At 43.7% G+C, this 14,466-nt stretch overlaps 1 protein-coding gene across 3 annotated transcripts in view; it reads left to right on the forward strand.

Annotated features, from left to right (window-relative positions):
• LOC139370553 (phosphofurin acidic cluster sorting protein 2-like) overlaps positions 1 to 14,466 on the forward strand; it is a 93,021-nt gene that overhangs the window by 67,959 nt on the left and 10,596 nt on the right. For 2 of the 3 annotated variants that reach the window (XM_071110120.1, XM_071110121.1), the window contains exons 10-19: positions 116 to 209; positions 2,767 to 2,856; positions 5,302 to 5,453; positions 6,348 to 6,480; positions 6,630 to 6,734; positions 7,292 to 7,398; positions 7,724 to 7,878; positions 8,229 to 8,339; positions 11,058 to 11,160; positions 14,370 to 14,412. In XM_071110120.1, coding sequence (XP_070966221.1) covers positions 116 to 209; positions 2,767 to 2,856; positions 5,302 to 5,453; positions 6,348 to 6,480; positions 6,630 to 6,734; positions 7,292 to 7,398; positions 7,724 to 7,878; positions 8,229 to 8,339; positions 11,058 to 11,160; positions 14,370 to 14,412 — 1,093 coding nt within the window. Of the gene's footprint in view, positions 1 to 115; positions 210 to 2,766; positions 2,857 to 5,301; positions 5,454 to 6,347; positions 6,481 to 6,629; positions 6,735 to 7,291; positions 7,399 to 7,723; positions 7,879 to 8,228; positions 8,340 to 11,057; positions 11,161 to 11,768; positions 11,802 to 14,369; positions 14,413 to 14,466 lie in introns of all 3 variants that reach the window. The other variant, XM_071110119.1, reaches the window with a different exon arrangement.

Here is a 14,466-nt window from a genome sequence, read left to right on the forward strand (position 1 = left end):
CCTAAATGGGTACACAAGTTAGTGTCCCTACTACCCATCTCAGCACAGTCTCTCAAGTATGTATTTTTTCTGAAAGTTTCAAATATGTTTTTTTTTTTATGTGGTTGTCACCCAGGCCCTTCTTTGAGGGAATGTCCCATTCGAGCTCCCAGACTGAGATTGGGAGTCTGCACAGTCAGAAGAGCCAGGCCAGGGACCTGGCCTGCATCGTAAGCAAACACACACGCACACACACACACACACACTCACTCCTCTTTGTTGCAATTGGAGCATAAGTTCACAACAATCCCACGCCACACACACTGACACACACACACACACAAATGTTTTTGTTTGTTACTCTATAGGACTATCTTTTTAATAGAATTTGGATTAGCATGCTATGCTAACATGTGTCCTACCGCTCCCATTGTTTTTTTTTAATCCAACAATGCTCACATGCTCTAAAGCTATGCTAACATGGGTAGGTTGCTGACTATCCAGATCCATTGTCTATGTAGATCTCTAGGTTTATCTCTATTTAGCTATCCATAAGATGAGGAACATTTGTAGCTTGGATGAACTATCCCTTTAAATAGTAGTGATTTGTGACATCCGTATATATCCCAGGGGCATCATTTATCAACATTGCATAGAAACTATTCCTAAAAATCGAATAAAAATAGTGTTTTATCAAACAATCCTACGAGCGTCATACACACACCGGTAGGAGGTAACCGTTGGTAAATACCAAATGTTCTCAGCCTCAGTGCTTGTGCACGACCTTGGCTATTTGCGTTTCGAAGCACCCCCAATTAACCATATATGAGCAAAATCATCCCTTTAATGCCAGTAGGTAATATACAACGCCGTACCATGAAATAGCCTACAACGGCGCAACCAGAACAAGCTAAGAAAAAAAACTGCTCCTAGACTGAAATAGAGTACAACCAAAAGGTTTTATTTAGTTGTTTCAGTTGTGGTTTGACCAGTAAAAATAAAAACATAGCTACAAAAAAGAGGACAATTCAAGTTGCTTTAACAATGGCAAATATACTTCAACAGCTCCCTCCTGTAGGCGTATAGACCAACATTGCTGTTCTGCAGAATGAACGAGTCGTGGGTTCCACCCGGCCATGACATTCCGCAGCGTTTTTTTTTACATGTCACATAACCTATCACCTGCACGTTAAGAGTGGAAGCCTTTTCTGTTCACCTAGTTGTACTCATTTTGGGATGGTGCTTTTATGGTGACGTGGGTGCCGTCTATTGCTCCGTGCGTATTTTGGAACCCATTGATGGCAAAGAAACCCCTCTTGACTTCAACCTGTTGTGCGATGGAAATGGTATGTTACAGTTCGTTTTGCTGATGATTGCGTCCGAAACATTGGCTCCTCCAGGGATGTGAGATACCGATCAGCAAGCTCCCGCCGAACAGTGCCCGTTGGGATAGCACTTTAATGTGCACCAGAATGGCATGCGTTTAAATGTCTTGTACACGCAGTGTATTTTCCCAATTCTATGCTTGACACGCAGTTCCCTTTTTCTACCACTTGGCACTGTGCGTACGCATGGTCATGGCTGTGCCTAAATGTGCACGCTCTCAAGCAAATAAATCTGTGTGGAAATGATCTCACGCATAGTTTACACACAGATTTGTGGCTACACGTGATTGATAAATGAAGCTCCGTGCATTTCGAAAGGATGAACTATTCCTTTAAACAGTAATGATTTGTGGCGTCCATATATATGCCAGGCATTTTAGTTTAGGTAAATTTGTAGCTTGGGTGAATTATCCTTAAAAATATTGCATTCTTTTTGACATCCATATGCCAGGTATTTTAGATTAGGTACATTTTTAGCTGTACCCTTTAAATAGTCAATTATATGTGGCATCCATATGCCAGGCATTTTAGACGGTTATTCCTGGATATTCTCGGAATTGTATGTATGGTAGTACTGCGTACTGCACCAGACACCTTGTAACTGTGTGGGTGGTTTCTTAGTGTGAGTGTCAGACATTGAGTAAGGCCAGATCGATTCTGCGCGCACGGTGTCCTAAGCCCCGCAGAAATGATTTGTACTGAGGAGGAATTGTCGTTCATCCAAGCGGGTCAAACATTGCCAAAAAATATGGATCTATTCTAGCGAGAACATTGATTGTCTCATCAAATATGTGAGCACAAAGTATCAACAAAGGCATTTCAGAGTTTGACCCTTGCGCACGTTAAAGACGGATTCCGCAGTAGGGGTAACAGTTCCACTGTCTGACCCACCGCCATTCTTATTGTTTTTGTTTTGTTGATGAAGCGGTGAGGAGCGTCGCGGGACGTGGGCAAAACAACAACAAAAAACAGCAGTACATATTTTACTGTTGTATTGCACATGCAATGATGTCGTAGGGAAGAAAATAGTGTTCTTTGTTTGCAGTAACTTCTTTGTTGTTGTAATATCACAAAGAAATGGGACAGTTTCACCATTAAGGATTCCAGCTTTAAGTAAGCAAACTTGTGGAATGTTTCAGATAGAAATGTCATGAATACAGTGTGTTCCTGAAAGTCTGATGCAGCTTGTGTCAAGGAAAAGGAGCCAGCTAAGGGGGTAGCCAGCCACCTAAGGGTTAGTAGTCCGCTATTTCGCTGCCAGCTGGCGCATATGAAAGCTCACTGTGAATAGAGTTCATGTGATTTGTTTTTCTATATTAAAGACATGGAATTAGGATATGCTCAAGGGCGTCCCCTAGCTGGCAGTTTTGGTAACTGCATCCTGTGTTCTGCTCCTTTTTAGGGTGGAGATCTGCTGACCCCGGACAGGGCCAAAGTCCTAATAGGGACCAAGTATACAGACGACAGCGCCGGATTGGAGTCTCCTGCAGGGGTGAGTGGGAAAGCTGCCCCTAGGGACAGCTCTAATATCAGCTTCCCTTCCCCCAATTCTGACCTTAACCATAGGTGGGGTAAAACTGACCCAAGATCAGTGTCTATGGACAACTTTACTCTACAGCGGGTAATCTGGAGGATCCCTGTAGGCTTAACATATTTTGTGCTGTTCCCAAGTGCTCTTTGTCTCTTTTGCTGTTCTCTCTCTTCCTCAGTGGTTGGGCTGCTATCTCTGTCTCAGGATTTTCGAGTACTTCTCTCTTTCTTTCCACTTTGTCTCTGATTTTGCCTGTCTCTTTGCCACAACTCGCTCCTGTTCTCTCATTTAATGTCTGTCGTTCTCTCTACCTGTCTTTTTTCCCCATTCTCTCTCTTTCTGACTGACCATGTTTCCATCAAACCATTTTTATAAGTAATGTACCTGTTGGATAAAAAACTCAACACAGGCCTCATGGAAACAGCAATTGTCAGTAAACATTCCTAAAATGTAGACAGAACAAAATACGGTAGACATGGGGGGAAATAGATCTGGGGTTCTTTAAACATTTTTCTTCTCTCTCTGCACGGCTGTTTTGTCCATTATCATAAATCAGCTCCCATCTGTTTATCTTCCACTCGACCAGTTTGATGCGAACAAGAGTACATTTACACTGTTAACACAAAGACCTCCATTATTACACACAAGCATACATGCACGCGCACACACACACACAGACATTGTGTACACACACACACATACACACGAGCGCACTCATACACACACACACATACACACACAAACACACACACATGATGTATAAACACACCGACACCACTCTGAGGCCCAGGTCCAGCTGGCTGTAGAGAGGGCGTCAGCGTATGTATTGGTCCGTGAGAAGAGCAGTGTTTGTTATTCTTCATCGTTGTCTCTCGCGCTCCGTTGCCTCCTCTGCAATCGTTCACCCCGGGAACCCCGGCAACGAGGGGCACCTGACAATGCATTTCTTTAGAGAGGGAGGGAAGGAGAGATTCTGAGGAGGCTTGTGTTTGGGGCCCAAGGATGGGATTTTCAGTGGCCAAACACATGATACTTACATGCACACACATCCACACACTGACACTTGATACTTACATGCACACAATGATACTTGATACTTACATGCTCACACATCCACGCACTGACCCATGATACTTACATGCATACACATCCACACACTGACACATGATACTTACATACACACACTGACACATGATACTTACATGCACACACATCCACACATTGACACATGATACTTACATGCACACACATGCACACACTGACACATGATACTTACATGCACACACATGCACACACTGACACATGATACTTACATGCACACACATCCACACACTGACACATGATACTTACATACACACACATCCATGCACTGATGCATGATACTTACATGCATACACATCCACACACTGACACATGATACTTACATGCACACATTGACACATGATACTTACATGCAGACACTGACACATGATACTTACATGCACACACATGCACACACTGACACATGATACTTACATGCACACACTGACACATGATACTTACATGCACACACATGCACACACTGACACATGACGCTTACATGCACACACATCCACACACTGACACATGATACTTACATGCACACACATCCACACACTGACACATGATACTTACATGCACACACATCCACACACTGACACATGATACTTATATGCACACACATCCATGCACTGATGCATGATACTTACATGCATACACATCCACACACTGACACATGATACTTACATGCACACACATTCACACACGGACACATGATACTTACATGCACACACTGAGCTTCATGTGAATGTGTTCACGGACATCTGCCAGGCGTTATGTTATGTTTTCACGGTCACCATGACAACACATTGAAATGCATCGACAACGGGTACCCTGCACAGAAATAGCTTTTTTCTATGTACTATGTGCATTTAATCGTCTGTTACGTATTGGTTTTGGTTGCTACCTCTTGGGAATGATCCCATTGAGGAAACAATGATCTCAATGACTGCACCCCAAAATGGCACCATATTCCCTATGTAGTGTACTCATTTTGGGCCTGTAGGGATCCGGTCAAAAGTAGTGCACTATAAATGGAATAGGGTGCCGTATGGGATGCAGATAATTGAGTTTACCTGTAAAACAGGTGTTCTCAACTCGCACAGGGTGAACCTTCATGACTTGTGTCTCTGGTGTCAGTGAATTCCCACTGACAATACCAACTGGAAAAGGACAGTTAAGTAAAGTGTTAATTCATCTCTAGGGAGAGAAATGAACCAGCGGGAACACTGTGCAGCGGATGGAAATCCAATGAATGGGTGAAATACCCTAGTATGTACTCTACATTCCTGTATATATTTTGAACTATATTTCTCCCATTATGTCCAGGACGCGGAGGATGAGGAGACTAGGGCTGGCACAGGGCCAGGTGAGGCTAACCCCAACCCCACCCCCACCAGCTGGGACCTAAGCACGGACAAACTGCCCGGCCCAGTGGCCAAACTCTGCAAGACCGAGTCCCAGACACTCATGTCGCCCAGGTAGCTGCTCACTTGCATGTATGACATTTATGCATTCACGCATGTTTGCAGTCACGCACGCACACACACACAGTCACACACACAGTCACACACAAAGTGCTGCTTATTAACAATTACACTCTGACTAAACAAGGATGGGTGTGCACGCTTTATTCCAACCCAGCACTAATACACCTGATACCACTAACTGTGATCCAGATTGATCATGACTAGTTAATTATTTGAAACTGGTGTGTTAGTGCTGGGCTGGAACAAAGCCTGCAAACCCAGTAGCTTTCCAGGGCCTGAGTTGGATAAGACACATGCCCTAAATAAAATTGATGGGATGAGAGAGGGGGAGGAAGAGCGAGAGGGGGAGAGACGGAATGAGAAAGAGAGGGAGAGATCAGGTCTACCTCTGGTTGTTCAGCGCCATACAGTGATTTCCCCCGCTACGCCTATCTATAAACAAACTAATCAGCAGCAGGACGTCCCCTAGCACCACTTCCACCGACGCTCTACTCATCTGATGAATCAAAGTCAGATCCATTGAATAAGCAATCTGCCTAGTACAGACATTGCACATGTGTCTTTGTACATTTCTCTATTGTGCAAGGATAATTTAACTCAACCATGAATGTGTAGCTGGCTTACAGCAACCACATTGATAATGCGTGACAGACATTTTGTGCTCACAAAATGCTTCCAGAACAAAAGCTTGAAAAGCTTTTGCTGGGGAGAGTCACGGGGGATGATTAGATGGCCAGGATTGTCTGAGGAGTTCTGCTGTAGGCATATCTACTACTTAGAATTTATGGAGATTTTTTTATTTATTAAGATTTCTCAGCAGTGGCTCAACCTGGATCAGTTGTGGCTCAGTGCTTCATTGGGTCCGTGCCTGTTTGTGGTCCACAGTAAAACAGAGAACAAGCTGCAGAGGCGTCCTAGGAGCACGTCCATGAAGGACCGGCAGAACTCCAAGGCCCAGAGTGACAGGACTAGCAGCATTGACAGCGAGACATCCCCGGAATCCAGGATCGCTGTCCAGGTGTGTGTGGGTGTGTGCTCAATAGTAAAGTAAGCTAGTGTGTGCGTGTGCGCGTGTGTGTGTGTGTGTGTGTGTGTGTGTGTGTACAAGATCAACATATGTGTATACAGATAGACCATCTCTTTGACTTCTGCCTCTTCCTCCGCCAGGTCCCCAGGAAGTCAGTGTACGACCAGCTGAACCAGATCCTTATCTCTGACGAGCAGCTCCCAGAGAGCATCATCCTCATCAACACCACAGACTGGCAGGGCCAGGTAGGCTACTTCTGTGTGTGGGGGTCTGTGTGCCTAGTTATGTGGTAAAAACAAGGGTACTATCTGGGCATATAAAATAATTCAAAACAGTTGGTATCCACTTTTTTTTCAATTAATAAATTGTAAAGATACAAAATCGTAATTACAGTGTTGTATAAATACTATGTAATTACCGTCTTACCATATACATATAGTGTATTATGCTACTCATTCTATCAGTAGCATTTGCATCAGCTGTGCACTCAACAAACATACTCCTTTTAGGAACATGCGCCAGACCAGGTATTTTTAGACATTCATATCTCTAAGCCTAGCTGGAGATAGGCTTAGCAATCAGGGGGAATCCATTTCTTATGTAAACATAATGCAACTCTGGAGCATGTGCGCTCACAAACACAGACGTGCGTGGATGTACACTCACACGCACAGACCTGAGGTCTTTTGAGTCGGCTTCTGGTTGACTAGCTCAGTTAATCCCAAGCCCCATCTCACCTCTCTGTCTCTGTCTCTCTCTGTCTCTCTCTCTCTGCCCTCTGTCTCTCCCTCCCTCCCTGCAGTATCTATCTGAGATTCTCCATGAGCACAGCCAGCCTATCGTGTGCACCATCTCTGGTGCGGATGTCCATGCAGCCTTCAACACCATCGTCACCAGGATCCAGAGATTGTAAGAACTCACCTCCTTTGCAGAACATGTTCTCTTTCTAATTCAATGGTTGTAGTTCAGAGAAACAAATAGATTTCACTTTAACTTGGCTTCATTGTAAAAATGTAAATGTTTCTTGTAGACTTTTTAATGTGGATTTGAATTCAGTGGTCACCAAGGCGAGTGGATCTTATGATGGTCATGATTAGGCCCGTATAATTTTTGATATGTGAAACGTTTTGGTAGCACTTTCCATTACTGCGCAGAATAAAGGGGTAATAACATTGTTATAAAGTGGAAACAAGTTACTGTTTCTCAATGTTTTCCCCCCCACTTCTCTGACTAGCTGTAACTGCAATGCCCAGACACCCCCCACCATCAAAGTGGCGGTGGCCGGAGACCAAAGTTACCTCAGCACCATCCTCAGGTGCTTCGTGGAGCAACTGGCCAACAAGACGCCTGATTGGCTCAGCTATATCCGCTTCCTGGTCATCCCTGTCGGTAAGCAGCAATTCAGCCAATCGCCATGGAGTCCAGGTTCGGGTTAGTCGTCAATTCCATTTAAATTCAGTAGATTTAGGGGATACATTTAAACTCTCATTCATGCATTGGAAAAGTCCACAAACAATAGAAATAATGGCCTATTTACAATTCTGCACACATAACTCAAGGCTCCCATAAATCATACATTGACGTCAAACGGAAAACTGCACGCAAAACACTAGTTACAGGAACAGATCTCATATAGAACCCTGAGTATCATAGCAGGCTAACAACATACAGACTAGAAAAGTTGGACTCCGTTTTGTTTTCCTGTGGCCTTCTAATCTAGTCTGCTCCTCCCTCTGCAGGCACTCATCCTCTGGCCAAACACATGTCTTCGTTCGACAGCAAGTTCAACAACATCTTCATGGACGCCGGCTGGAGGGACTTGTTTGGCAGACTCGAGGCCCCAACATCAGGTACAGCAGAGAGCTGGAGCAGCTCACGCTTACTATGAGCCACAATGCCATGTATGATAGGGGTCTGCTCGTAAATGCTTCATAAATACAGTTATAGATGTTTAGGAACATCTATCTATAGCATTATGGTGCATTATCCGTCACATCAAATCAAATGTTATTGGTCACATACACGTGTTTAGCAGATGTTATTGCGGGTGTAGCGAAATGCTTGTGCTTCTAGTTCCGACAGTGCAGCAGTAACAATTCATATCTAACAATTTCACAACATATACCCAATACACACGAGTAAGGAATGGAATTAAGAATATATAAATATATGGATGAGCAATGTCAGAGCATACAGTAGAATAGTATAGAATGCAGTATATACACATGAGATGAGTAAGGCAAGATATGTAAACATTATTAAAAGTGACATTATTAAAGTGACTAGTGTTCCATTTATTAAAGTAACCAATGATTTCAAGTCTGTGTATTTTGGCAGCTGCCTCTCTGTGCTAGTGATGGCTATTTAACAGTCTGATGGCCTTGAGATAGAAGCTATTTTTCAGTCTCTCTGTCCCAGCTTTGATGCACCTATACTGACCTCGCCTTCTGGATGGTAGTGGGATTAACAGGCAGTGGCTCGGGTGGTTGTTGTCCTTGATTGTCTTTTTGGCATTCCTGTGACATTGGGTGCTGTAGGTGTCCTGGAGGGAAGGTAGTTTGCCCCCGGTGATGCGCTGTGCAGACCCACCACCCTCTGGAGAGTTCTGCGATTGTGGGCGGTGCAGTTGCCGTACCAGCCGGTGATACAGCCTGACAGGATGCTCTCAATTGTGCATCTGTAAAAGTTTGTGAGGGTTTTAGGTGACAAGCCACATTTCTTCAGCGTCCTGAGGTTAAAGAGACGCTGTTGCGCCTTCTTCACCACACTGTCTGTGTGGGTGGACCATTTCAGTTTGTCAGGGATGTGTACACCGAGGAACTTAAAACTTTCCACCTTTTCTACTGCTGTTCCGTCGATGTGGATGGGGGGATGCTCCCTCTGCTGTTTCCTGAAGCCCACGATCATCTCCTTTGTTTTGTTGACATTGAGTGAGAGGTTATTTTCCTGGAACCACACTCCCAGAGCCCTCACCTGTCTCATCGTTGTTGGTAATCAAGCCTACTACTGTTGTGTCGTCTGCAAACTTGATGGTTGAGTTGGAGGCGTGCTTGGCCACGCAGTCATGGGTGAACAGGGAGTACAGGAGGGGTCTGAGTACGCACTCTTGTGGGGGCCCCAGTGTTGAGGATCAGCGAAGTGGTGTTGTTTCCTACCTTCACTACCTGGGGCGGCTCTTCAGGAAGTCCAGGGCCCAATTGCACAATGCGGGGTTCAGACCCAGGGCCTCAGACCCAGGGCCTCATGCTTAATGATGAGCTTGAAGGGTACTATGGTGTTAAATGCTGAGTCAATGAACAGCATTCTTACATAGGTATTCCTCTTGTCCAGATGGGATAGGGCAGTGTGGAGTGTGATGGCGATTGCATCGTCTGTGAACATATTGGGGCGGTAAGCAAATTGTAGTGGGTCTAGGGTGACAGGTAAGATGGAGGTGATATGAACCTTACCCTGCCTCTCAAAGCACTTCATGATGACAGAAGTGAGTGCTATGGAACGATAGTCATTTAGTTCAGTTATCTTTGCATTCTTGGGTACAGGAACAATGGTGGCCATCTCAAAGCATGTGGACACAGCAGACTGGAACGGGCATAGATTGAATATTTCGGTAAACACACCCGCCAGCTGGTCTGCGCATGCTCTGAGGACGCAGCTAGGGATGCCATCTGGGCCGGAAGCCTTGCGAGGGTTAACACGTTTAAATGTCTTACTCACGTCGGCCATTGAGAAGGAGAGCCCACAGCGGACCGCGTCGGTGGCACTGGGTTACGTACCGGAAGCAAGACATCGGCGTCTGCGACGTGGCTAGTTTTCCTTTTGTAGTCTGTGATTGTCTGTAGACACTGCCACATACAGTGAGGAGAACAAGTATTTGATACACTGACGATTTTGCAGGATTTCCTACTTACAAAGCATGTAGAGGTCTGTAATTTTTTATCATGGGTACACTTCAACTGTGAGAGACGGAATCTAAAACAAAAATCCAGAATATCACATTGTATGATTTTTAAGTAATATTAATTTGCATTTTATTGCATGATATAAGTATTTGATACATCAGAAAATCAGAACTTAATATTTGGTACAGAAACCTTTGTTTGCAATTACAGAGATCATACGTTTCCTGTAGTTCTTGACCGGAAGTTGGAGTGACAGTGGTCTAGTGTTTTAGCAGCACGAGTACTACAGTCGATATGCTGATAAAATTTAGGCATCCTTTTCTTCAAATTTGCTTAAGTCTTTCTAAATGTTCTTAAAATGTAGTAGTTTGTTATAATTAGAATATTGTATTTATTTATTAAAAACATGATTACAAAATATGTAAGTTATTATTTATATACAGGGTATTCATAGCAGGAAGTTTTACCGAATACTTCTTTAAGTGTAATATGCTCACATACACACAATATTCGTATATTATGATGCTTCTACTGTTGCATTACTGTAGGTGTTGAATGATAATACAATACATTAAAAATAAAATAATACAAATAGTAATACATGGGATTTAAAAAGGGTGTAAAAACAAAAACATGACAGGTTGTGCCCTCCACTTTGGGTTTCCCAAGACAACATTGATGTGGCAGGCCGTGTTTCTCAGTACCTGGCTGGGGCCAGTGTTTCACACCAGTGTCCCATCTCTGAGGCCATGCTCACCTACAAACAGAAAAGGTAAGGTGTGTGTGTGTGTGTGTGTGTGTGTGTGTGTGTGTGTGTGTGTGTGTGTGTGTGTGTGTGTGTGTGTGTGTGTGTGTGTGTGTGTGTGTGTGTGTGTGTGTGTGTGTGTGTGTGCAAGCAAGAAATCAAATGTGTGCATGCATGTGAGTGCAGCATGAATGGGGGATATTTAAGGGTGTGTGTGTGCCAATGCACGCGTGTGCATGTGTGTGTGTTTATGAAATGTCTGGTAAAATATAGATATTATGTATGTAGATAGTTTTGCATTCTATTATGCTATTAAACTATATTTGGATTATCTATTGTATAGCAAGTGCTCCCTCTACACTTCAGATTATTAAATTTAGTGGCTACATTCTCATGAATTTATTTTTGGATAAAGCAACCAGTATTGCTAATTTCAACCACATTCAATGACATCGACAACATTCGCTTATTCAAATGAGCACCAACAGAATATCAACATGTCGACTACACTTTGACAGCACATATTTTGCGACAGTTGACTCATACAGAAGTCATGAACTCATGAAGAACAACAACGACGTGTACCATTTTACCACACTGAGTTTTTCTACCTTTTTCTTTCATTTGCATTCAAGGAAGAGAAGCTTATATTTTGATTTTTACATCAGGTACCTGGCCGCAGCCTTTCGTTTGACCCCGCCCCTCTGCTGTGTTGCATTTTGTCCACCAATATAACCTGTGACCCCTTGTTGTCTAATGCCTAACCCACCCACACATAACTCGCTGTTCGTCTTAACTTCATATCTGGTCTGCATCGACTACCCCCGTATTGATTTGAATTTTTGCATGTCTTACTGTCTTAACCACTTGTTTGTTTGTCTGGCTTGGTTGGCTTCTGGTTTGGATTTGGTTTGGATATGTGGATTTTGGATAAGATGCAGTCAGCAATATGACATCATCATACTATACACTGCAGGGTGACTTCCTGCTTACAGAAGTCAACAACAAAAGTCAAATCTGCCAAAGGCTGCCATTATTGGATCTTTCCGATGTCGGCATGCCTCAAAGGAGTGCCAAACGTACAGATTGGGAAGAGCCAATAGTGACCGTTTTAGTGGATTGAAACCCTGTTATCGTTGAAATCTGTAATCAGGAAGTCGCCCCGCTGTGTTTGATGATGTCACATTGCTGACTCTACCTTTAAGGTCTCCCACGTACTTTGGTCTTTAAAGTTGGGAGTGGTAGGGCAAACTTGACGCAATGAGATCTAAGAGAGAAAGGTTGACATTGATGTGTTCTTTCCTATTACTTCAGAGAGAGAAAGAGATGTGGAGGAGATCAGGAAAGAGGGGCTGAAACAAGATTAAAAATGAGGAGGAGGATGAGTGTAAAGAAGGAGAGATGACAGTGGAGATCTGATTAGGTGGTTTGAAGAGATGGGAGGGAGGGAGGAAGAAAGAGTGGATAGTGCGGCGGTAGAGAATATCAGCCACGTGACACTCTCTCTCACAAACACACACACACACGATACACACACCTGCGTGTTTTTATTTTTAGTGACCGTTATTTTCAAAACTCTGCTCAGATGTCACTGTTGACCCACCTCAGAAGCAATTCTGGCCTTTAAGAGTGTATTGACATACACACACACTTTATATCCACCAGCAAGGATGAGCACGTAAACATTTAAAGGTCACCTTAACAATTACTAGGCGTATAAAAGGCGCAGTGCACTGTATTATAGGCACGAAGGGTGACTTTTGATTGGCTAATCCCGGTCTCCCCTTGGTGACAGGGACAGAGTCCACTGAGCATTGTCACAACATGAAAAGAGCCGATCGAGTCCAAACTCTGCAGAGAGGAGTAAGGCTTTCATCTATCATGTGTTTTCAGATCAGTGCCATTGAAGAACAGGAGACCAGGAGAGGAAGCCGCGTTAGAATATTGAGACGCGCTTGAAGATTATTCTAGATCAGGGCTCTACAACAATGTTCCTGGACTGTTTTTGCTCCAACCCCAATTATAACTAAAGTGATTCATCAAACATCTAATTTTTAGAATCAGGTGCGCTAGCTAAGAGTTAGAGTGAAAACCTACAGGATCGTAGCTCTCCAGGAACAGGGTTGGAGAGCCCTGTCCTAGATAATATTCTGGTCAGATAGGCAGTGGAAACTACTGTGCACCACTGAGTTTGCTCAATGTGCTATGTTTGTACCTACTTGTCTTCTTTCTCTTTGAAAAGCAAGGGTGCAAAGTCTCAGATGTGTATACTCAATATTTTAGTCAATGCTTTTTCCATCTCTAAAAACTCTGGAAAACTCTCAATGCTACTCTCGAGTGTGTCTCGCCAGGGAGATGAACTTGTCATGCTCTGTTTGTCCTGCCTCTTTGCTAATCCTGTTTTTCTCACAGCTTTTTTCACCATGCTCTCCAAAAATGCACCTTCTCTGGCCTCATTTTGCAGGTTATTTTGGTTTTGCACCAGCCATATCTATCTTTTTGAGCAAATTTTGGGGGATTTGTGAGAAATAGGCAAGGATAGCTTTGGTAAAACGAAGGCAGCACTACCAACGTCACGCAGAAGTAGTTGACTGGGACCGAACATATGAAATTGCTAACAGTACTTTAACCCTCAGTCTATTAAGCAACCCTTTACAAATACAGGGGCGAATCCTAACTTCCACTTAAGTCAACTTTTAGCTTATTCTCCCATTGTCATCAATGAATGACTAAGTGAAAATGTACCTAAATGGAAGTTAGGATTTGCCCCACAATGTATAGTGGATGTGCACGGCGCTGGTCCTCGAGTGCCGTAGTTCTGTATATTTTTGTCCTTGTTAATTTTCGTCTGATTCTCAGTAACCTCAAGTATTGAGAAACCAAAACCAGCGGGATTGCAGAACTCACCCTGTATATTAGGTTCACATTCAATGTTACCAACAATTTTAGCCACCTCACTCACTCCACCCCTCCTCCACTGCTCACATCACGGCAGGTTTACAACGCACCCTGGCATTCCCATCACTGCATGACCTTCATTCCCAAAATGTTCCGGGTTTTCCAGAACCACTTGGGAGCCGCCATGTCTCATCGATTCCGATTGGACATCCCTTAGCCACACACACAAACTCATTCTTCCTTCAGACCCATCACACCACCACATCCAAAACAGGGAGTGTGTTGATCCTGGATCCAAGACTAACATTACTATTTGTTATCCATTCTCTCTCCCTCAGCCCTGACGAGGACTCCTGTCAGAAGTTTGTGCCATTTATTGGGGTAAGAATATTCACTTGAAACTAAATAACGCAAGTGTTATCTTTGAGCGCTCAT

Source organism: Oncorhynchus clarkii, chromosome 17 (genome assembly GCF_045791955.1).
Source record: "Oncorhynchus clarkii lewisi isolate Uvic-CL-2024 chromosome 17, UVic_Ocla_1.0, whole genome shotgun sequence".
Taxonomy (NCBI): domain Eukaryota; kingdom Metazoa; phylum Chordata; class Actinopteri; order Salmoniformes; family Salmonidae; genus Oncorhynchus; species Oncorhynchus clarkii.